This window comes from Eptatretus burgeri, chromosome 14 (assembly GCF_056783735.1).
Source record: "Eptatretus burgeri isolate ZD-2024b chromosome 14, Ebu_testis_v1, whole genome shotgun sequence".
Lineage (NCBI taxonomy): Eukaryota > Metazoa > Chordata > Myxini > Myxiniformes > Myxinidae > Eptatretus > Eptatretus burgeri.
Window position 1 is genome coordinate 52,347,995 of NC_140974.1, and position 25,642 is coordinate 52,373,636.

Genomic DNA, 25,642 nt, shown 5'->3' on the forward strand with positions numbered 1-25,642 from the left:
ATTAATATTAGCAGCTTTCCAACCACCGTAAAGTAAATCAAATAAAGTAAATCTAAGGCTCAAAGTAAATCTAATCCAATTTACCATGAATTATATATTTTCTCGATTTTACTTCATTTCCTCCATGTTGTGAGGACATCAGTCAGCGTTAACAGGAGATTTGAAGAGTTGCGCTACATCCTTCAGCCATTCAACTTTCCATTTAACATCGCAGCCATAAAAGCTTGAAGTGAAAATGATCTTCGAAAAAGCTGGAGCTACGAGGCCACTTGGGAGAGCACTCGGTTGAGCTCCGCCATGCAATGCCTGATCCAGGAGAACATATCAGGCCTGATACATTTTGAAACATCGTACTATATATCGTTTTTGGCCCTATCTTTCAATGGTGAATAATCACTTTTAAAATTATATAATTCTCATATGCAGATTAGGATTTTCACGAAATTCAAATCAATCCATCCTTGCCACTCAACAAACATGTTCACCAAGTTTCATCCGAATCCTTCTCCAACTTTGTGAGATATTGTGTGATATGTAAGTTTCGCCCTATTTCCCAATAGTGAAGAATGATTTGGGAGAGCATCGTGACATTCGAATAAGTGACGTCATTTTTCCTGTCGGAATTTCTCCACTTCCTCGTCATTTTATTTTAGCGATTGGGGTTTTTAAGAGGGTTCCACAAAATAATTTGGAAGGATTTCTTCAGCTCAGTTTCTGAGATATAAAGATATTTCAAATGTTCACATTTTTGGTCATTGTGTTTTTTTAAGGTAAATTTTAATGTGCTATCCCAGTGGGATCTGACAGTCAATTTCTAAGTCTGATTTCATTCGTCACACAGATGTTTTTTTCTACATTCATTTCATTTTATGTGAAAAAAACCACTTTTGACGTCATTTTCTGGGAAAACATGACGTTATAGAGAATAATGTTAACGATGCTATTGATGTGCCTTAATTCATTGAATCTAATGCAAAACAAAAAAATTCTTACTCTGATGATTTCCATTCCAAAGTTGTTAGAAATGTTATTTTTCAAACTTTGATGACCTTGACCTTGATATTTGACTTAGGTCATTGTTGGCCAGATATCACACTTTTATTGACCCATACTACTATCCCACCAAGTTTGGTTCCAATTGATCCAGGCATCGCCAAGATATGACAATACATTACCAATGATTGTGCGGAAAAGACAGATAGACACAGAGATAGACAGACGGCCAGCTGGTCATTCTAATACTGTACATCGCAAACCCTCTCCAGGGGCAAGACGTGAATCTATTCTTCGCTTGAAGATGTCACCATATTATTAGCTCTCTGATCGAAAGGGTTTTGCAGGGGGCCACCCACATACCTAGTGGAGGTTCTGACTATATTTTTGCTCTTCGTTTGTCCATCTGTCCTTCCCACCTGTGGTTTTCCATATTTTTTCCATACCCTTTGATGTATTCAACTGAAACGTGGTGCATGGCTTTATTACGATGTCACACAACAAGTTGGAGTTTCAGATCGTTTATTCAATTTTTTAGAGTTTTTTCAGTGTTTTGCTACCCTGACTCCACCCCTCTGTTTTACATCAATTGGTTAGACAGCTCACCTGATTTCACCCCAATAAAATAATGTGCCACCATTAATTGATGTTGCATCGATCAGCAGATCACAGGCCTTAGGTGTGGGTGCACAGATATATAACCACGATGTATTATATATGTACATAAGCCGAAAAACATGTTTTTGCTTCATGTATGTCCATCGGGTTATTTTTAATGTGGAATAGGCAAAGTCAAGAAATGGATGAAACATTGCGGAGTAGAGTTTTTTCTTCCTCATTTTGGTTCTGGTATCGGCTTGAGTCTGCTTTGAATCAAACTAATCTTTATTTCTAGCTTGTTATTGTAGATGTCTTTATTGGTTTCTTGTCTACAAAAAATATCAGCAAATGAAAATTGCTTCTCCTTTTATTTCGCCGAATAGACCCAAACCTATACAGTTTCTTCTTCTTCATTTTGGCTCTGGTATCGGCTCGAGTGTGCGTTAAACGCAAACTTATTTTTTTTAATCTCCCGAACATGCATTGGAACCTGTAGGGGACGTGTATTGCAAAGTAATTCTCTGTCTTGTTTCTTGATAAGATAGAGACTTATGGAAGTGTAAAGGATGTCTCAAATGTCTGAAGTTGTGTTGAGATAGTACATAGTTTCTTTTTTATTTTGTTCATCTTTCCACGTTAACTCTGTCAAAATATATACTTTTAAAAAAGATCGACTAAAATAAATTTGACACACTTCACCTTAAAAAGCATGTCGACATCAATAGTGAAGAAGTAGTCTGGCTTGTGCTCAAGTTCATTCCCTTCAAGCAAGCGCAACAGTCGTGGCATGCGCCGGATAGCATTCTCACGCCACCCGTTGAACTTCTCTGTGTGCAGAAACAACACCTTACGTGCCGAGTGACTTGGAATTAAAGGCATACTCCGATCCTTCCGTTCTGTCAGCACCACAAACATGATGTCATAGCCCGGCATGAAGTACATCTCTGCGCTTTCCAGAAATGGTTGCACAAATAGCCAATAGCTGTGGGTATAAGGTGTTGGACATGTCAAAAAAAACATGTTTCGTTTTGACCATGCAATGTCCCAAAACAGATGCGAAGAAACATTCTTTGTCCATTGCTTTTCATTAATTTTACATCAGTTCCTTACAAATGGCCTTTCCCGAAAGAGCTGTTTCTCGGATGTGAAAAATCTCATGCAAACATGAGTCATCAAGGTCTTTCGTACACCCAAGCAATCACCAAAAAAAAAAAGATTTGACAACAATGCGTAATATATATATATATATATATATATATATATATATATATATAAATATATATACATACGTGACTCCAGCCACATTAGATGCCAACCCACTGATACGTTTGATCTCAATTAGCCATATTGTTTTGTTGTGTGTAAATATTCTTCTCCAGAACGGCTGTACATATTGAGGCAAAACTTTACACACAAATTCCCCATTACATCCTTTTACAAGTTTGTTAATTTCTAATTGATAGGTCACATGGTTTGGCAGCCATATTGAATTTACCCTAAAACCTTCAAACATCTTCTCCAGAACGGCAGGCCAGATCAAGGGGAAACTTCACACACATATTGCTCAAGGATAGGGAATATAAGTTTGTTAATGAATAAATTGATAGGACACATGGTTTGGCAGCCTTATTGGATTGAAGGAACATATGAAATAAAGTTTTCTCTGGAACCATTTATCCAATAGAAGCAAAAGTTTGCAACTCTCATCTAACCCCATGGCTGCATAAATGGTAAAAAAATTATGATGTCACAAGTCAGATGGTTTGGCAGCCATCTTGGATAGAAAAACGCACCTTATACCATCAACACAAAACTAAAGGCCCTGTCACACCTTTACGATTTAGCTAGCGTATGAAAAATAGCCGACGTATGAAAAATTTGTCTAAAACGCTGGCACACGTCGAATACGTATGGTAAAGTTTTGTATACGTTAAGAGCACGCTGGCATACGTCGTAGTATGCCGAGCTGTTAGACAAATTTTCCATGCTTTAAATTTTTCGACGTATGCCAGCGTATGACTCACACATTCCACATAACGCTGGCCATAAGTTGTAGGCACGTTACGTGATCGTTGACACACGTTACTTGTAAATTACTCATAAGTTGAAACACGTTGAGGTAATGTTTAGCGTACTCGAAACTTATTTCTATCCTATGAGTAACGTGTTGTAGGCACGTTACGCGATCGTTGACACACGTCGACACACGTTACTTGTAAGTTATTCATAAGTTGAAACACGTCGAGGTAATGTTTAGCGTCAGTGTTCCAGACTCCATGTTTTTTTGTTGTTGTTGTTGTTGTTGTTTTCTTCGGCATGACGGTGATGTTGACACTTCGATTTCTAGTGCGGTTATAATATAATATAATTAATAGGCTGCCACTCAACGATTTAAATCATAACCGCACTAGAAATTGAAGTGTCAACATCACCGTCATGCCGAAAAAAAAAACAAAAAAAAAAAAACATGGAGTCTGGAACACCGACGGGTTCCTCCTGTGTGAACCCCATTTTTATATACCAATACGCCATTATACGGTAGCTGTAAGTTACAAACACGTTCAGTAAGTTCTGTGGTCGTCCGGAAGACGTCAATCAAATACATCTACATACGTCAATGTGCGTTTGAGATACGTTACACATAGGTTCAAATCACGTTACTCATAGGTTAGAAATAAGTTTCGGGTATGCTAAACATTACCTCGACGTGTTTTGACTTCTGAGTAACTTACAAGTAATGTGTCGACGTGTGTCAACGATCGCGTAACGTGCCTACAACTTATGCCAGCGTATGCGGAACGTGTGCGTCATACGCTGGATATGTCGAAAAATTTTCAACATGCTGAAAAATTTTCGACGTATTCGGCGTACTACGACGTATGCCAGCATGCTTCAGCGTGCTCTTAACATATACAAAACTTACCCATAACATATTCGACGTGTGCCAGCGTATACGGCAAATTTTTCATACGTCGGCATACACTGGCTAAAACGTCAAAGTGTGGCAGCGGCTTGGCATTTCGATGTATAGTGCGGTTATGATTTGAATCGTCGAGCCGCAGCCTTTTAATAGGCTACGCCACGTGATCATCGGCGATACGCTGCCGCACTATGCATAAGTTAGACTATCGTTGGGCATAGGTTGTGAACGCTGACAACACGCTCAGCATTCGTTGATATGTTATCAAAAGGTTCTGTGTACGTTGCTAATACATTATGCATACGTCCAACGCATTATGAATACGTCCAAAACTGGAAAAAAAACATCAATAGTTCAGCGTACGCCAGCATTTTGCATACATTTTGATACCTTGCCATACGCTGGCTAAAATGTCAAGGTGTGACAGGGCCTTTAACAAGCATGATCCCCTGCCACATTCAAGGGAGAATATAAATTTATGATGCAATAGGTCACATGGTTCGATAGCCATATTGGATTGAAAATTAAAAATTAATAATCCTTCTCTGAAACGGCTGAACAAATCGAGGCAAAATTTTACAGGTATGACCACCTATCCATGACAAACAAAAAGTTCCCACCTTCTTTTGATGTAGGTCATATGGTTTGGCAGCCATATTGGATAAAGGAAAAAATATTAAATAATGTTTATTCTGGAACCACTGCATCAATCAATGTGAATCTTCACAGTTATGATGGAGCAATCATGTGGAATGAAGGTTTTCAATTTCAACTCGATCGGCCCGATGGTTTGACAGCCATGTTGGATTGAAGGAAAATATTAAATAATGTTTACTCTGGAACCACTGCATCAATCAATGTGAATGTTCATAGTTATGATGGAGCAATCATGTGGAATGAAGGTTTTCAATTTCAACTCGATCGGCCCCATGGTTTGGGAGCCATATTGGATTGAAGGAAAAATATTAAATAGTATTTACTCTGGAACTGCTGCATCCATAAATGTGAAACTTCAAAATTAAAATCTCGGTGACAGGGGAAAGAAGGTTTTATATTTCAACCCGATCGGCCACAAGGTCTGGCAGCCAGAATTATTTGAATCTGAGAACTTTTAGAATTTCAGTTTTTTTTTTGCATAAGGCCCACTTTTGCACCTGCATGCATTTGAGGCTACAGGAGCAGAAATTCAATTCATACCGATAATGGCCCCAGGAAAAATGGTCAACTGTGTACGTAATAAATGGATGGAACATGGCCTGTTTCTCAGTGCATAACTTGTGAATCCCGCGTCATAGAGAAACGTGTGGGGTCTCATTCGACTCAAGGGAATCCCGCTTTATGCTCTGCACCGATGGTGTCCACATTTATTACTTTGTGTTCAGGTTATTGAAACACCAATGCAATTGATACCGACCATGTATTCAGGAAAAAGGGCTAACTGCATACTTAATAAATAGATTAAATAAATAGATTGAATTACTTGGTCCATATCTCATCAATTCCACGTCGTAGAGAGATGTGTGGGGGACTTCATATTACTCGGGGGAGTTCTGGTTTACCCTGTGGATCCATAGTGACATTTCCCGCACATTTATTACTTCGTGTTCAGGAAATTCAAATGTCAATTCAATTGATATTTTTTTTTTCAAATGATATTGTCAAATCAATTTTTATTTATTTTATTTTTCCTGCCAATGTCCGAGATATATCTTGTAGCCGACTGGGACTTTCAGAATGAATTTTTGCATCAATTATAGAAATACAAATTATGCGGGTTAACATTGCTTTGATGTTGAACGAAATTTTAATGCCATGATTTAATTGCAAGCAATTTAATATTTTTCACCAAACTCGAACAAGTTTTTTTGAAACAATCACACCAAAATTATCCTTTCTAGATTGAGTAGAGCAAGGCTCATTTACACTTAATTTAAATAATACCCCTCCGAGTTAAAGGTCACGGTCAAATGGCAGTCTGAAAAAAAAAAGTTTTTGTCATCTCTCAATTTTGGCAATGTGGAATTTCAGAGCGCTTGGCCTTCTATGATGTTCTTGCATCATAACAGTGTAATGTACTTGCACTGAAGTTGTGCACCTGATATTTGATTAGAGTCCTTGACCTACTGTTTTTTTTTTGGATTGTGACACAATTAACAAAAAACACCTTTTTGATCATAACATAAAGTTTCCTCCGATTTTCATGGTGTTGAGTTTTATGGATACATTGTGGATCGAGACACATATTCTTACTTTATACCCTATCCATAAATGTCGAAGGGCTTTAGTATGAAAACATCCAAAAGAAGTTCGAGTTTCATGACGTTTCGTCAATTTTTCACAGAGTTTTGCCATTTTCAGACTGAGAAAATATCATATTATACATGGGTCAGTGTTCAGCTTCCCAAACTCCACCCCACTGATTTACACCCATTGGCTGGACAGCAAGCCTGACCCCACCCCAACAAAGTCATGTGCTGCCATTGCATGAATCAACACAGATTGGCAGGCCTCAGGCCTTTGGCCTGGGTGTTAGTCCATGGCCCAGTGCAATTAGAATGATCTCAGGTATATATCCACGATGTATTATATATGCACATAAGCCATTTACATGTTTTGCTTCATGTATGTACATCGGGTTATTTTTAATATGAAATAGGCAAAGCGTAGATATGAATAAATTATGGTGGGTTGGAGTTTCTTCTTCTTCGTTTTTGGTTCCAGTATCGGCTCAAGCGTGCGTTAAACTCAAACAAATTTTTATCTCCTGAATATTCATTGGGACTGGTAGGGAATATGTATTGCAAAGTAATTCTTGCTCTTGTTATTATTAGGGTACCATTAGTCTTCCAGGTGGTGGCACCATATTGTTTCTGTTCAGATTATTTGTTATTATTCTTATTCCCATTTTGGGCCATTTTTTACTCGATGATTTCCTTAAACATGTGCTTTCTCAGCAACGACTTCTCTGATTGACACAAAATTTTCACCATAGGTGCACCGACTCATGCAGGATTTTAAAATTATAATTATGATGTCATAGGTCATGTTGAGTGGCAGCCATGTTGGAAAACCCAAAAAACTTTGGACATCTTGTCTTGAACTGCTCGCTGGAAAAAATTGAATCATGGCTCATTGTCAAGATATCCACAAGGGCTATGAGTCGTGTTAACCATGATGTCATCGGTGAAGTGGTATCCTGGTAAAAATTTGACATGTACACCACTGCATCTCATCAGAATGAAAATTTGAGGTTCATCTCGGGAAAGATGTGAATACAAAAAAAAATTATGACTTCTTCAATCATGTGGTTTGGCAGCCATATTGTTTTGAAAAAAACAAAAAGGAAAAAATATTTTTCTCCACAATCGCTTTAGAGATTGAAGTGACTCTGCACACAAATGATCGACTAGCCATGCTGAATAAAGTTTGATAACTATGACATCAGATGTCACATGGTCTGGCAGCCAGCTTGGATTTACCCTAAAGCCTTCAAAAATATTTTTCTCCAGAATGTCTGAACAGATTGAGGGGAACTTCACAGACATCTTCCTCATTACTTGCTGATACTAGGGTCATAAAGAATAATTGATAGGTCACGTGGTTTGGTGGCCATATTGGATTGAAGAAAATATTAAATAATGTTTTCTCTGGAACTGCTTATCCAGTCATTGTGAAATTTGGGAGTTGTCATCTTCCACCATTGTTGCATTCAGGGTGAAAATGATGATGTCATAGGTTGTTATGACATATTAGCTGATGGCCCCATTGGCCCATAATTGTACATTTGACTTATTTAAACATTCATCAATTGCATTAACCAGGTGTCTGGATTCAAACCATTGGCCTGGTTGCTTCAAATTGTGTTTCCAAGCTTTTGCCCTCGTTTTACAATTTGCTGTACGATGTGTTAAAATGTAATATCAACAAGCCAGTCTGGCCTTGCCACAGAGCAGCGTCTGCAGGCTGTTATGAATTCCAGTGGAGTGTCAACAAGTCTTGGAGAGCTACAAAGGATTTGCTCCTGTTTATGAATATGTGCCGGCGCTTTCTCGCTGTCTGAAGCGTGAGAAAGGAGCTGTTTACTGCTAATTCTCCCCGAGGGCCGCAGGGAGGGGGAAAAAGCCCACTTGCATCTTTGTTTCTTTCTTTGCTTGCTTTTCTCCGCCTAGGAATAGGTTTTATATATGAAACCTTTGGAGTGTAACCTTTAGTGTGGTACAGGTTCTGACTGCTGTGGTTGGTCCCTGTGCCACCTCCGCTTGCAAGTGTGCTGTGCAACTTCAATAAACCGTTTATTCGAGAATCCTCAGTTGACTCCCCTCAATTCTTGGCCAGGATTGGTGAGGGTCATCATCACATCTGGCGACCCAGATGGGACGCTGTCGGGTCCTGAACGCCACGATCCGGAGGGATCTCCGTCGAGCGCAGCTGACGCCGCGATCCGGAGGGATCTCCGTTGAGCGCAGCCTCGGGGTCTGCACGGGTTTCGAACTGGTAACGGTAGATGAGGAAAGTCGAATGCGGTTTCTTGGAGGAGCATAGGGGCTGTCAGGCCAGATTAGGTGACCGGGTTTGGGTCAGAGGGCAAGGAAAGCCCGAGTGAAACAGGGGATACAGGTTCAAGTCCTGTGACCACAGGTTAGAGTCCTGGGGTAATTGTTGGGAGGGTCTAGAGTCCTTCAGAGGAAGAAAAGCTTTAAGGTAATCGAGAAGAGCGGGTCTCTGATCCTGCACACTAAAAGGAGAAAAGAGAGCTATCAGGCGATAGGTAAGCCAAGGGGATTTCGGTCCGATTAAAGGAGACACGTTTCAAGGCTATAAGGCTAGTGACAAATTAAGAACATACAATGGGGAATAACTCTTCAAAGAACAGAGTTACCCAAAGGAACATGTTGTAAGGGAGTACAGGGCTGGATAACATGGACAGCGGGAAGACAGGATCCCTTCTCGCTGACCGGGCCCTTAGATCCAAAGATAGGACACACCGTCAGCACAGTGTTGACGGAGGGGAGAGTGGGATGCTCGAGACAGAATGAAACACCCTGGAGGGCGTTAGCAGCTTGGCTAACGGAGTCACAAGCTGAGACAGGATGTACACAAGGTAAACGAGCGAGGAGGCGAATACAATGTGAGTGGGAAGGTTGAGTTTGTGTTAGATGTAAGTTAAGTGTTCCAACTTGGAACTTGTATGTGTGGAACAACTTGTATGTTTGTATGGAGATAATGATTGGTCGTCACCGTAAATGTGAAGACTTTGGAGGAGGTGAATTGCGCACACCAAATCCGGAGGAAGGACGATGATGACCGGTTCTGCACGTGTTGTTAATTCATAGTGATGGGCGAATGTCATTGAGAGTGTTTTTACCGGTGTGTGTGTATCTGTCTGTGTCTGTCTGTGTCTGTGTGTGAACTCTATAGGGAATTGAATAATTAAAACCACTTCAGCAGACAGTTTGGAGATTATGTGTGAGAATTCTCTACAGTACTCGTGCTGTGGTTAAGCTGTGGGATGTCAAATGGACCAAGGCTTGGGTTTTCTCATGGTCCGATAAACTCTGTATGCTGTTTTGGCTTTGAACACTGTACATGATACGTGATAAATGGATAGTTTCTTCGGAGCATCATTTTGATTTTAAATTCAAATTCAGTTCTGTTTCCACCTTGCATGTTTCATAAGGCTGATCGACGTTACGGGTTTGTGTGAGTGCGTGATGACGTCATCACGCGGCCGAATCGAATTCCATTCAGGATACGAGATTGATTCAAAGAAATATATGTTGAAAATGTTGAAACCAAGGATTGCTCGATTTTTATTGTTCGGAAATGAGTGCACGCATTCTCGGACATAGAGAACGACAATCCTTTGGCGGTAATAAATGTTATTTGCGGTTTTTGTTGTTGATTGGGCTTCGTGACCGGAAGAGGGGGAAAAACGTCACTTCCGGCGTGGCCCAACATCGAGCTTCTCGGTATCTATACAAAGGCTATTCTGATATTGATGCGAGGTGAATGCCGGCGATGACTTGCCGGCCTGTGTTTGGTGGGTGCTTCGTGTGCCTGTTGGCGCCGGAGTGGAGCTATCTGTTGTTGTTTGGTGGGTGTTACAAAGTGTCTGCTGTTTTCACATGTGTAACGTCTGGGCTGTGCCAAGAGAGCAGTGTACTGAAGGAGGGATGCACAGGAGGGAGTTTTATGGAAGGGTTTTAAAATCACACGGTTGAATGTGGAGTGGTTTTGCTTCGGCAGCCATGCTGGTTGGCGAATGGGAGGGGTTATTGATTGTGAAGCTCCTGGTGTTGGATGCTGTTGGGAGGTTTTGTGTTCATGTTAGTACATTTTGAACCTCCATAGTTTATAGTTAATTAGAGAGAGTTGTGCGAAAGAAAAGGTGAGCGAGTGGTGGGTGCAGGTGAGCATATGCTTCAGTGGTGACGGTAATGATGTGATGTAATTGGCCAATTCTCTCCACAATGTGTTTGAATCTCAGCTCAGCTCGGGGATGACATGAAAGAGAAGTCCATTTGAGGGGGGCGAGCTATCGCAGGCATTGTGAAGGTAATCTTCTGGTTGCTCAACCCAGCAAGGTTTAATGGCTTGGTAGCTATTGTGTTGAAATGTGCATGGAGTTGGTATTTTAAAACGCGGTTTTTTTAATATCTTCACGGCACCGTATCTGCGAAGATCCATGCTCTTTGTGTACTGTACAATTTTACCGACATTGGACAACAGTTTGGATGGTGAGCGACGCGAGACCGAGGTGTGGATGATTATGGGATGTAGAGGAATGGTTGCTTAGCAACGACATCGATCTGGAAGGAAGGAGCGGCGGTGGAGTTGAAACAAGCCGCCAGAGAGCGTGAACTAATGAAGAAAAGAGAAGGACTTACACCACACGCCATGATTACACAGGATTGATGGGCCTAATTGCCTCCTCATACGTTGAGATTCATTGCATTGCTTTCTGTGCGGGAAACGGACAGGGAAAAACATGTCTGTTGTGTTTATATGGGCCTCTACCTGTCAGGGTAAATTCATTAGATGTCATCGGATAATTCTGTTTATTGTCACAATGGTAGAGGATTGGAATAACGTAGATTGGATGTTAAGGGGGATTTAAATGCTTGGACAGCAGAAAGGGTTTGATGGATGGATGGAATCGCTCTGTGACGACAATGATATTGCTGTGAATTACTCATGTTTAATTATTATTCCTGTGAATAACTTATCTTTGAATTATTTGGGAATCTATTTTGTGAATTATGATAACCGAACACAGGTGTGATCTGCACAATGTTTTGCGGACACCTAGACACGGTACACCAGTGTGTTTTGACCTGTAATGGTGGTGATGGGGATAATCTTAGGATCAATGGGACCAACAAGTGATACTCATGATAATGTTTGTATGTGATATTAATCAGAAAAGTGATTTTCACACACCTTTTACCGGATTGGTTGTCAAATACATAAGAAATGGAGATAGTGTATGGAAACCGTGTTAGTTACTTTCAGACTAAGCTCATAAAAATAGGAAAATTGGGGGAAAATAACTAATTGGGAACGAACCATGATGTTTCTTTTGGTCATAATTGATATAAACTTTTGTTTTAAGATTGCAAATTGAGAATCCTTTACCTTAGGACTTTGATAATCTGTTAATTGAGGATAGGAAAAAGTTACTGAGAATTGAATCAAGATAATAATATATTAAGTTAAGGTACTTGCATAATATTGAAAAAGGGTCTCTGTTATTAAATTGATCGACAGATTGGTCAACACTACATATGAGAAATCGAGTTATAAGGAAAAAAAACCATGGTATTTACATAACCATAATGCAGAACGAGCATAACCCGCGCTCTGCGCAACATGTTGGGGTGGGTGTGTTTGAGAAAGGAACTGATGCAGAGTATCAGTAGTAATTTTACTTTAATGCAGTAAGTGGAATACGATTTCACTGTTTCAGAACCATTTTATTTACTTTTTTGTACCATGCACCTCATATGGTCTTTGAGATAATGTAAGCCGAATATCACGTTACTCGAGCGCTGAACAAAGTCGAAGATAGCGCGACACGAAACCACAAACTCAGAAATAATATATAAGATGATAAAGAATGGCGAGACCAACAGCAATCTTGAAATCAATTAAATGGAATTAGGAATTGTACCATGTATTGTAACTGTATTGCTCTCATTGATTAGGAGATGAAACTGACCTGACTGTAATTTAAATAAAATGACTCTACAATTTGTGGAAAGACAAACAAAAGAATAAACGAGAATTATGCGGAGTACAGAAAACATAACGATGAAATAAATGTTAAATCGGTCAAAATAAAAGAATTATATATTGAAAAGAGTGCAATGATGCTTCAAGCCAATTTAAATAATACCTATGTTATCTGTCATGATTAATTGGACAAGTGCATGATTTTTATTGAGTGGTACTTCTTGTACGTTTACATAATTAAGTTGAGGTATTTCTAACACTGACGACCATCTTTCATCAGCACAAAAGTGCCAAGTTAACTGGAAAAATAAATAAATAATGGCAGTTGCTCTGGAACTGCTTGTGAATGAAACTGTGGATTGTTTAGCAGATAATGATTGCAAATGTTAAAATGGTAACTGTGAAAAATCGAAATGCCTTGGATTCGGTATTTGAAAGAAGTAGCTAACTTTCATATTTTTGTATAGATAATGGAATATTTTTTTGGTGAAAAGAATTATTGATTACAAATTGGAACCCTGATAAAGACTTTGCTTTTACATGGAAATAGCAAATGAGATGAATGTTTTGAGTATATGTACAACTGAGATTTCTGTGTATTTTAGCATGTTTTGGAAAGGAAAAAATAACAAGGAAAGGGATAAAATATTGTTGTGGTTGACGAAATTCGCAAACCACCATTCAGGTCCCTTAGGTGAGATATCTCTGTAAGTATATGTGTAGTTAGGCCCAAACCCGTTGTTTAGAGGGAATAAATGTCATTCATTCGGGCTGCGACCCTTCAGGATAGCCGTTTTTCTTTACTATCTTTATTTTGGACCAGCCGCCATTACTACTACCACCACCAACCACGTCTCAACAGCCATCACACAACAACCACCAACCGCAACGCCGCTTCACAACAACAGCCATGACCTTTACCGTCACAACTCGCCCTCACAACCATCGCATCACCGCCATTTCCGCGCCGCTTGTGGGCACCGATGCTGGACTCGTGCAGGGTGCGCACCGAGCAGCGTGTGCAGAAACATCGCAGCCTTTCCGAAGAAAACGGATCAAAAACGACTCACGCCCACTTCTGTTCCGTCCTATCGGCGAGCGTGGGGCGATTTGGCCCCGCCTCCAGGGGCGTTGGAGTGTGGTCGCTATATGCAAATTCATGGATCAGAAAGCATTCACGCCCACTTTTCCTCGGTCCAATGGGGAGCCAGTTAGAGGTGAAGGGTCGGAGGTAAAGGGTCGAAGGTGAAGGAGCGAGGCCACGGGGCATATAAGGGGCCGCGCTCGCCAAAAAGTTCAGTTCGGAGGGGAGAGAGTGAAGAGTTCGGAGCCAGTGAAGAGTTGGGACGAGTCAAGAGAGGAGACTGAGAGGGCGGTTGGACGGAGCTGTGGAGAGGTGGCGGCGGCGAAGGCGGTCGAGCGGGTGCTCGTGTCGGAGTCGGGGAGCTGCGGAGGGAGAGGCCGGCGGCGCGACCGAGGTCGTGGTGGAGACGCTCGTCGCGGGACCCGAGACAGGGAGATATCCACCCCCCCCCCCCGAGCATCAACAACCCCCTCCTGTTTCCCCCCGCGCTGAGATAGTGCGAGAAGGGGGCCCCGTTCCCACCCCATACCAGGCAGTCCCAGCGAGGCCCGCGGAGTCGGGGCGCCAGCGCCATTTTGCGGCTCATCACCAGACGGGTAGGCCCGACGCGGTCTCGGCCCCAGGCCCGCCTACCCCCCTCATCCTTGAGGGTGGTCCTTTTCTTTTGCTTTGGGTATATGTGTTGTCGGCGCCGTCTGTGAAGTAAAACTGTATAAGTGTTGCCGTGTGCTCGGTAGTCGGTTAGCTCTGCATTGTCTTTTGCTTTTACATTTGCTTTTTGTGCATTATTGTGTGTTTCTTCTTCTTCTTTTACATTTGCTTTTGGTGTAATTGTATATGTGTGCTTTCCGTTCATCGCGAAATAAATGTGCTTTATGTTGAACTGTTTTCCCGTTTCGCTTCGTCTTTTCCTTTATTGAATCTCCATCTTACTTCACGTAAAGGGTTGGTCGTGGGCTAAAACGCCCGATAATTAATCGAACCGTCCAGGTTGACGAGAACACCGCTCGGTTATCCCGATAGTACGGAATGGGTCGCTTAAAGTGGCCCGTGTCCGAAGTCGACCTGCGGCGAGGTGCGGTCGCCCGGTCTACCCTCCGTGTGGGTACTTAGGTAGGTCGAATTTGGCGAGCAACCCTATCCCAAGCGGGGGCCGATTGGCACGATCGTGGTGAGGCCGAAAGGCCCACCCGTGACTAGTTCCCGGCGTTAGTCCGAGAGGGTCACAACGGGATTGTCCGTCCGGTGGGCGATGTGCCGCGATTCGAGTTACGTGGCCGTTCGCACGCCGGCGGGCGCGAATCCGCAACAATATTGATATGACAAATAATGCAAGTTGAATGCATTTTGTAAGAACCTTTGTCAGTGTTGTGGAAATACATAAACACACGAAGTTTGTTGATTGGTGTTTAATTGATGCTTTATTTGTTTCGGAGTGTTGAAAGCAGTCTTTGATGCACTGTACGATTTCGTCAAGTGGAGCTTTGAAAGAATTTCAACCAAAAGATTGGACGATGGAGAGAACCCAGATTTGGGTGATTGGGCATTCAACACGTGATCATTAAACTACCCCCTTCCTGAGGAGAATAAAGGCCCGGTCACACCTTGACGTTTTAGCCAATGTATGCCGATTTTTGAATTTTTTTTCTAAAATGCTGGCACACGTTGAATATGTTATGGGTAAGCTTTGATAACATTGAGAGCACGCTGAAAAACACTGCCATACGTCGTTGTACGCTGGCTTTAAACGTTGTACTTTTTGGTTGTCCTCAAATTTTTTCATGCTTGAAATTTCAGGACGTGTGCCGGCGTATGACTCACACGTTCCGCTACGCTGGCCACAAGTTGTATGCACGGTCTGCGATCGTTGACAGACGTCAACACATGCTACTTGTAAGTTAATCATAAGTTGAGACACGCCGAGGTAATGTTTAGCGTACCCGAAACTTATTTCTAACCTATGATTAACGTGTTGTTGACACATTACGTGATCGTTGCCACACGTCGACAGACGTTACTTTTAAGTTACTCATAGGCTGAAAGACGTCGGTATAATGGATCGTCCTTGCGTCAGCGTCCACGGCCACGGCCAGGACACTTATTTGCAGCATTCTTCAAACTTTTCTTTGGCATGGCGAGGATGTTCACACTTCGATGTCGAGCTTGGCTATGATTCCAATTGTCCATCGGCAGCGTCTATTTGAAATAGTCGAGTTTGAGCGTTTTAACACGTTCAGAAGAAACGCTTCAATTTTCCAAACCCCAGCGTCAAAAAAAACAAAGGCGAGTGACAGCAATTTAAATCGTTCATTGTAAACAATGAAAATAGCTGAGTGGTACCGTTTAAAAGTCGTTGAGTGTAAAAAAAAAAAATCCAATTGTTGAGCGCAAGCGTCTACTTTCAGTAGTGGAGTTTGAGCGATTTAGCATGTTCAATAGAAACGATTAAAATTTCCAAACCCCAGCGTCAAAAAACAAAGGCGAGTGACAGCAATTTAAATCGTTCATTGTAAACAATGAAAATAGCTGAGTGGTACCGTTTAAAAGTCGTTGAGTGTAAAAAAAAATCGAATTGTTGAGCGCAAGCGTTAACTTTCAATAGTGGAGATGCAGCCATTTAAATCGTTGAGTGGCAGCCTATGAATAGCAAACCCTACGTCACCGGCAAAGATAAACTGCCGCATGATATGGATAAGTTAGGCTATCGTTGGGCATAGTTTGTGAACGCCGGCTTCACGATAATTATTCGTTGGTATATCGTATCTATAAGTAATCAAAGCGCTCTATGCACATTATTAGTTCATTGTGCATTTGTCCAACCCGTTATGAATCGACCTAAATCGTAAAAACAAGCCATAGCTCATTGTTGAAAAAGCCCCATAAAAAATTAGCCGCGAAGAACTTCGAACAATGGTGAAAAGATGTCTCCTACCCGTGGACACGCGGACGCAAGGACGATCCATCATAACCCACACCCTCCCCCTCACACTCACCTACTACTGCCAACATGAACAAACTACTACTAATACTAATACTGATACTGATACTGCTGACATGGACATCGACTCAAAAAGGACTCGAAAACACTGCTGGGTTCCCCTTTTATGAGCAGCATTTTTATATACCAATTCCCAAAACCGCTGGGAACACGTCTTCATATGGCAGTTGTAAGCTAGAAACACGTTCATTTTTTTTTTTTGTCGACCGGAAGACGTCATTGGAATACGTCTACATACGTCGATGTGTGTTGGGACTACGTAAAGAATTGGTTCAAAGCACGTCAAACATAAGTTAGAAATAAGTTTCGCGTAAAAAAGATATTACCACGACGTGTTTCAACTTATGAGTAGCTTATAAGTAGCGTTTGTGGACGTGTGTAAGCGTCCACATATCGCGTGTAAAACTTATCCCCATCACATGCGGAACGTGTGTCATACGCCGAGTACGTCCAAAAATTTTGAACATGTTTAAAATTTCTTGACGTACTCTACTTACTACGACGTATGATAGCGTACTTTAGCGTTCTACTCACGTATACCAAACTTACTCATACCGTATTTGACGTGCCCCAACGTTTTAGACACATTTTTCTTAGGTCGGCATATGCTGGCAAGATCGCCAAGTTGTGACCGCGATGTTGACACTTCCATTTCTACGGCAGTTATGATTCGAATCGTTGTGCGTCAGCCTTTTAATAGGCTACGTCACGACATCGTCGGCGATGCGTGCAACGCGCTATGCCTAAGTTAGACTATCGTTGGGCATCGGTTGTATAGGCCGACAACAGGTTCAGCATTCGTTAGTATAAGTTATCTATAACACAACGAAACGTTCTGTGTCCGTTACCAATGCGTTATACATAAGACCAAGTCGCTATGAATACGTCCGAATCTTTAAAAAAAACATCAAAAGTTCAACGTAAGCCAGCGTTTTACATACATTTTAATACGTTACCATCGCTGGCTACAACGTCAAGGTGTGACCGGGCCTTTAGATGAACGATGTGGAAAAAACCCCCACTGAGAAGCTTGGGCAAGAACTGACGTCGCCGTTTTGTGAGGCCAGACCGGCCAGGCAAGCGTGGAAACGTGGAGTGCTGCTCTGCAAATACATCGTGCACTTGCTGTGGCTACCTCAATGCACAACGAAGGCCCTGACGGCCACTCGGCGAGTCCCCTGCAACATGTGTTCAGTGGTGCGGCTGGGGGCTTGTGCAGCCACCGTGACTGTATCCAACATGCATAGCTCTTTTGAACTGCTGCTACAAGGGGCCGAACTCTGCTGGGACTCTGGGTCACCTCTCTGATCCTTTTCATAACCTTCAACCCAGCAACGAGCCCAAGTTCTTGCCTGCAAAAATCTACCTTCCCCTCAGGTCAACGGGGTGTGCCTCGACTGTATTTTCTGAGCGTTCACTGCCATTGTTAATTGGACTGGTGTAATGCATATCTATCTCTTCGAGGAACAGGGGATGGTGATCATGGGTGAGATAATCATTTGGGGTTTTATAATTTTAATTTTTGGCGATAAAATCGAATAGCTTGTTCGTGATGTTTTTCCCTTGCTCAAGAATATTTAAATTATGTCATTTGATGTCCAAATATGGCCACAATGTGGCCAAGGAGGGAATACTGTTATGACATATTAGGTGATGGCCCCATTGGCCCATATTTGTACATTTGACTTATTTAAACATTCATCAATTGCATTAACCAGGTGTCTGGATTCAAACCATTGGCCTGGTTGCTTCAAATTGTGTTTCCAAGCTTTTGCCCTCGTTTTACAATTTGCTGTACGATGTGTTAAAATGTAATATCAACAAGCCAGCCTGGCCTTGCCACAGAGCAGCGTCTGCAGGCTGTTATGAATTCCAGTGGAGTGTCAACAAGTCTTGGAGAGCTACAAAGGATTTGCTCCTGTTTATGAATATGTGCCGGCGCTTTCTTGCTGTTTGAAGCGTGAGAAAGGAGCTGTTTACTGCTAATTCTCCCCGAGAGCCGCAGGGAGGGGGAAAAAGCCCACTTGCATCTTTGTTTCTTTCTTTGCTTGCTTTTCTCCGCCTAGGAATAGTTTTTATATATGAAACCTTTGGAGCGTAACCTTTAGTGTGGTACAGGTTCTGACTGCTGTGGTTGGTCCCTGTGCCACCTCCGCTTGCAAGTGTGCTGTGCAACTTCAATAAACCGTATATTCGAGAATGCTCAGTTGACTCCCCTCAATTCTTGGCCAGGATTGGTGATCATTAAACTACCCCCTTCATGGGGGTAGTTTAATAATAAATAAGAGGACGAGGATCTTAGCTCATCATCACATAGGTCACGTGGTTTGGCAGTGATATTGGATAGAAAACGAACCTGATCCGATCAGGACAAAACTTGACACACGTGATTCTCCATCCAATCAGGGGCAGAGTGCAAATTTTCAATGCCCTAAGTCACGTGGTTTGGCAGTCATGTTCGTTTGAAAACCGACATTTTCAAACCCGTTTTCTCTGCAACGGCTAAACACATCGATATGATTCACATCATATTCCATGGAGCAAGGGAAGTGGATCACAACTGCAAAGTTTCAAATCGATCGCGAAAGCGGTTTCCAAAATTTTTCATTTTTTCCCATGAAGCCATTGTAGCTGCCAACCCATGCGCCTGATGACGTCATTGTTCAATAAAATATATACAGCAAGGGTAGTGCATCACAACTGCAAAGTCCAGTATTGATAGGTTATTTGGTCTCAGAGAAATAATTATTTTATCATACCCAATAAATCATATTGTTGCGGTTCTGGGAACCGCATCCCTCCAAAGCAATAGCAGCCATCATACAGCGGTCCCGAGACAGTTATTCCATGAATATACGTTCAGACAGACCCTTCCCTTTTGTTTAGCGGGACAACGGGACAGTGCGTTGTGTAAACTTCATACATAGGTCTGATTAAATCTCTGCACTCATTCCTATTCTTTTTTTAAAATCCTCGTGGAGGATCTCTAAGTGTTACTCACGTTGTTGTAATTGTGGACTTTTTTGTTTCACAGCCTACAGTTTTGATCGAAACTTCCTGAAACTTGGCGTATATATGTAAAATTACCCTGCGCAGACAGTAACGATCTCCGATTTTTGAAAATTCCTCCAAGAAAAAAAAGTTATGATGTCAAAATCTCTCTGCGAATGGAAATCGCCTAAAAAATATCTCAAACTAGGCAAGCTTTTTGAATTCTGTTTGTGGGAATCGAACAGGGCATTAGCAGAGATGAATTACCGCACATATGATACATCACTATGACGTCATATCAATTTTTATGACGTCATTCCTTTTTTTTTGACATTTTTGGTTTTTGTTTTATTCGTTTCACAGCCTACAGTTTTCATCGAAACTTCCTGAAACTTGGCATATATATGTAAAAATATCCTGCGCCGACAGTAACCATCTCCGATTTTGAAAATTACTCCTATAAAAAAAGTTATGACGTCAAAATATCTCCGCTAATGGAAATCGCCTAAAAAAATTATCTCCGAAACTAGGCAAGCTTTTTGAATTCTGTTTGCAAGAATCGAACAGGGCATTAGCAGAGATGAATTACCGCACATATAATGCATTACTATGACGTCATATCAATTTTTACGTCAGTCCTATTTTCTGACATTTTTTGTTTCACAAACCAGAGTTTTCATCGGATCTTTGTGAAACTTGCCATGTATATGTAGAAAGCCCACGCGCATGCAGTAACCATCTCCGATTTTGGAAATTCTTCCTAGAAAAAAGTTGACGTCATAAAATCGCCGTTAATGGAAATCGCCTGTACAGTTATCTCTGAAACTCGGCAAGCTGTTTGAATTTTGTTTGCGGGAATCAAGCCAGCAATTAGCATAGATAATTTATCACAAACCTGATACATCACAATGACGTCATATTCGTTTTTATGACGTCATCATTAAGAGGACGAGGATCTTAGCTCATTTGAGCTTGTTTCTACTCTTATTCCTGAAGTAAATGCCAGACACGTGCGCCCTTTGCTGTAGATGGGTCCTCAGCGAAGGCCAAGCAGGCATTACGCCGGACATCCCTCTGCAGAAATCATACCCTGCCAAACGCACATGCAGCGGTAATAGAGCAGGCATATTGAACATTGCCAACCGCTGGTCGCCGGGGCATGGCATGGGGTTCGGTGCAAAGCAATTCATATCACGGGGTTCGGTGCAAGGCGATTCATGTCATGGGGTTCAGAGTGAGACGATTCCGCAGCTTGGAACCATCAAGCCAGAAGTGAAGTGGAGCCGCTTCTTGTCATGGCAGCTGGCCTGAGTGCTGGCCGGGGCCCAACCAGAGTGCCCGATTCGGGTGACGACAGCGCTTTGGGCCATCGCCTCCGCCCCACACCACCGGATCTATAAAAGGACGGGTCACGGGGCGGTGTGAGGGGCAGTCGTCGTACGAGAGTAGTTGTCGTTCCTGAGTCGTTAAAGTGTCGTCACTCCTGCTCGCTCAGTCCTGTCAATTTGTCTTGCTCGTCCTGGCCTGGAATTCATCTTCAACCATTCGCCTTCTGACTCCACCTTTCTGCACTAACTCGTTGCTGACTCCGCATTCTTCACCACTTCTCCGCCCACTTGTTTTGGACTCTGCCTCTCTCTCCACCCATTATCTTCTGGCTCCACCCAAGTCCCTCCCTTCACGCCCGACAGTCACGTCTCATTCTCTGGACCGACGCTAGCTGCACAAAGGGCCATGAAGCAAGAGATGACACGCCAGCTGTCAGGGAGGTATCGCCCAGTGGAGCACGCCCCCCCCCCCCATATTGGTGGTGCAATCAGGCAATCGTGCAAGGTATTGAGAGACCATTAGCCTCATCTTCTCTCCTTTTTCTCTTCATCGGTGTGTGTGTGTGTGTCCCGGCACCTGTCCTCATTTAAGTTAAGATTGTACAAGAATTATATCGGGATAACTCTGCTCTGTGTCTGCTTTTGTAAGTTGCTTGTACATTGCCGCACCTCTTACATTTCTTCCTACTGGAAGCACCCACTCCCCACAGGAGCCGTCAAGGGGGTCATGTTATTATATTTATGCCTATTTTACTCCAAGGGGTCCCAGGATTACACACCCAAAAATGGTTGCGATTGGTTCAGCTGTTTTTGCGGTACCTGGGGACAGACAGACAGACAGACAGACTGTGAGTTATAGTAAGATTCCTGCTACAGACAACAATAAACAACATTCACTGTACCACATACCTTTCCTCACCTGCCTGTTAATAAATCCTTTGTAGAAATGTTCCCAGCTCGTTTTCGTCTTTTCTTCCATTGATCCAGCATGGTCCGTATCCTCACCTAGCCGGGACTTTATTCCCAACGATCCGTTACTTTTATCCGTTACGTCCTTGGCAGTGTCGCTCGACTGCATCTGATCCGGTAAAGTGATCCGGTTCAGACAAGGCGTTCCGAGGGCGTGTTCCCCGGTTATTACATCATGTGGTTATTTTTAGGTAACTGGATTAACTGGAGTACTTGACGGAGGACCTTAAGTCACGTGGTTGAGTTATTGGCGTTCACGGTCGGTTAGCGACCCGCCGCGTCATGGAATTATCCCTGTGCGATGGCCTACAATTCCGTGGAGTCTGGTGGGAACCCGAGATAGCTTCCCCCCCACCCTGGTGGTCTTCTCACCCGACCCCCTGCCCGCAACATCTTATATACTACATACCGTAGACAGAGCTGTTGGTGTCTCTGTGTGGGTGAATCATAAAGCTCCACCCATTATGCAGGCCACGCCTTCCCTCCTCTCTGCAAACGTCACGTGCACCGCCTTTTAGCTAGGCCACGCACGCCTTAACCTCGAGCCGCCAATAAATAGCCGCCATGTTTTTCGCTTCACGTGCTCAGTATGTTTGGCGAGGCCTCCTGTATAATCTGAAGACTGAACAACGAGTTTTTTTTCCATCATAAAAATAAAGCACTGTTTTGAGGAAAGAAACCTACATTGTGATTACACTACAAACAAGGTAATGCATGTTTTGTGTGCAACGATCGCGTCATCGGTGTAATTATACACCGCTCAATGAAGGTACGTTCTTTCTTGAGTACTTAAGCCACTTGGCGAGTTATCTACAAGAAACGTGAAACAACACAAGCAATTACACTTGGTAACTATCTGAGCAAGGGTGGGGTGGGTGTCCAGAGGGACTCGGGTGTGAGGTGGAAGGGGTGGGGTGGGAGTATGGAGGGACTAGGATTGGCGGAGGAAGAGGAAGGGGAAGGGGGGAGGGGAAGGGGTGGGAGTCTGGACGGACTGTGGTGAGAGGGGTAAGGAGTGGGGGTGGGTGTCCAGAGGGACTAGGGTGGGAGAGGGAAGTGGTGGGGTGGGAGTATGGAGGGACTAGGATTGGAGGAGGAAGGTGTGGTGTATGGGCGTGGAGTGCTGTTGGGGCGCGGAGTGCTTATGATAATAGTCACGTGGTTAGGGGTTCATATATCTTTACGCGCCCGCTGGAGGCTCTGAGTAGTGTACATCCGAGGACGCAATAAAGCAGAGTTACTACTACACTCTCACTCTCCGTGTCTCACTGCACCTCGGATACTACAGAAGGGGAAGGGGGAAGGGGTGGGAGTCTGGATGGACTGTGGTGAGAGGGATAAGGGGTGGGGTAGGTGTCCAGAGGGACTAGGGTGGGAGAGGGAAGTGGTGGGGTGGGAGTATGGAGGGACTAGGATTGGAGGAGGAAGGGGAAGTGGTGGCGTGGGAGTCCGGAGGGACTGTGGTGGGAGGGGTAAGGGGTGGGCGTGGGAGTCCGGAGGGACTGTGGTGGGAGGAGGAAAGGTAGGGTAGGAGGAGGTAGGTGATGACAAATACATGATAGGTCACGTGGTTTGGTGGCTTTACTCGATTGAAGGGGAAAAAAAGTAATGTTTTCTGGATAAAGAGGACGTTGTGGGTCAGGTGTCCTATCGAAGTGATGCTATATCAAAGTGGATCCGTCATGGTACCCGGCCATAACTGCTCGCAGTTATAAAACATCGTCCCTCTAGTTATTAATTATTATTATGATTATTATCATCATTCTTGGTGTGAGAGATGTCCAAATGCTATGGGGAGCAGCATTTCATGGAGTAAGGGGGACAGGGGTGGAGGGTGGAGTGGTATCCTTTGCTTTTTATGCGAGATCATAATTCAGACATTCGCATTCGTCATACAGACATTCACTATAAATGATAATTCAGACATTCACCATATTCCAGCATGTTTCCACTCTTTTAAAAAGAAGTGGCAGAAGAGGAATGTGTTCTGCTTGCAGTCTTGACCAACTGCCACTGTGCCTTTTAATAAGGTGATTGGGTTCTCAGGTGAGCTTGATATTGGCTTCTGGCCCATCTAAGGGTAGACATACACTGGTCGAGGGATACACAGAGAAAATGCAATGAAGTTGCCATCTGTCTGTTTTGCAAACCAGGTGGAGGATGCAAGCAACTTTCCAGGAATTGCCTCATCACAGGCATAATGTACCAACTTCAGAATCTAGAACAGGATATCTGGCGGCAAAAGGGGGCGAACCATTTGAAAGGAAGAAGTTCCAAAAAATCTCAATGTCCAGAGCCAGTAAGATGATGGACCCCAGTCTGTAAGGAACCTACCAGACTGTACGCATGACCAATCTGCCTTGCTGAACTGCCAGACAAATTGACATTATGGATTTACTTTTGAAATGTTACTTGTGTTTCAATTTAACAGTTAATTGGCAAATAATTAAACAAATTAACGGGGACGTGTAAAGGTGGTGGAGAATGACGTCACAAAACCATTTCACAAAAGCTGCAAGTATTTTCAACAGCCCATCACAATACAAACTTACGTTCCAACGCCGAATACAGCAAGTACGATGGAGATGTTGGCAGGAGGATGTAATATTCGCAGCAAGGCACGATCAAACGTACCATCCCACACAATTGGGGCCAACCATGGGGTCACTGTCATAACATCCGGTCGACTGCAAGTAAAAATGAGTCACAACTCCCAGAAAAGCAACACAGTTCGTTGCTGATGAAATAAAGATACTATCATTTGCATTTCAAATTTTGATTCATTTTCACAAGTAAAGGGAGTTCAAAATTAGAGAAACAAGTGATCACATCACCATAATGAAGGCACTTGACCTGGGAGAATAAAAGAGATTAAAGTGACCCAGTTTCTCTCGGCACCACCATGATCATATGGAAAAAAAAATGATGTGAAATGAAAAGGTAAAGTAAAAATGCATGTAAACTCCATCTTGGACATGCTACTCCTACTCATCCAACAATGGATGGAGGTCTTCAATGTCAGACATGAGAACAGGACCATCTCTCTGGGACATATCTCGTGCTATTGATACAGTCTGGCATCCTGCCTTACTCTCCAAACGGTCTGCCTATGGCATCCAAGGCCAACTCCACACATGGCTTACTGATTTCGTCCACTCTCATAGTCAACATGTGGCACTCAATGGAATACTTTCATCTCCTCTCCCTGTGAAGGCTGGAGTGCCCCCAAGGCAGTGCTCCGGGCCCAGTCCTATTCCTTATCTTCATCAATGATCTCTCTGACTCTCTGGAAAATCCTCTTTATCTATTTGCTGATGACTCCACCCTCTGCCATGACATCCCTCATCGTTCAGACAGGCAGGCTGCAGGTTAGCTCCTTCCCTCTCTTCAGACCGAAAAAAAAAATAAAATAAATCACAAACTTGACAAACGCTTGGAATGTCTTTCAATCCTGACAAATGTCACTCACGATCTCTCTCTGAAAGGACCGTCTGGCAAACCCTCTTGTCTACTTTCTTAACAATCCT

The 25,642-nt window shown here is 42.9% G+C and overlaps 1 protein-coding gene and 1 long non-coding RNA gene across 8 annotated transcripts in view; one reads left to right on the top strand and one right to left on the bottom strand.

Annotated features, from left to right (window-relative positions):
- LOC147013203 (globoside alpha-1,3-N-acetylgalactosaminyltransferase 1-like) overlaps positions 1–25,642 on the bottom strand; it is a 61,019-nt gene that overhangs the window by 2,891 nt on the left and 32,486 nt on the right. For both annotated transcript variants that reach the window (XM_085854845.1, XM_085854844.1), the window contains 2 exons: positions 24,668–24,802; positions 2,293–2,575 (listed from right to left, as the gene is read on the bottom strand). In XM_085854845.1, the coding sequence (XP_085710971.1) occupies positions 2,293–2,575; positions 24,668–24,802 (418 nt within the window). The remainder of the gene's footprint in view (positions 1–2,292; positions 2,576–24,667; positions 24,803–25,642) is intronic.
- LOC147013204 (uncharacterized) lies at positions 8,453–19,033 on the top strand. Of its 6 annotated transcripts, none has more exons than XR_015051224.1 (2): positions 8,453–9,614; positions 11,001–19,033. It is a non-coding gene; the product is annotated as an uncharacterized LOC147013204 (long non-coding RNA). The 6 variants fall into 6 exon arrangements; XR_015051225.1 differs by lacking the exon at positions 8,453–9,614 and adding an exon at positions 9,617–9,641; XR_015051220.1 differs by lacking the exon at positions 8,453–9,614 and adding an exon at positions 9,650–10,607.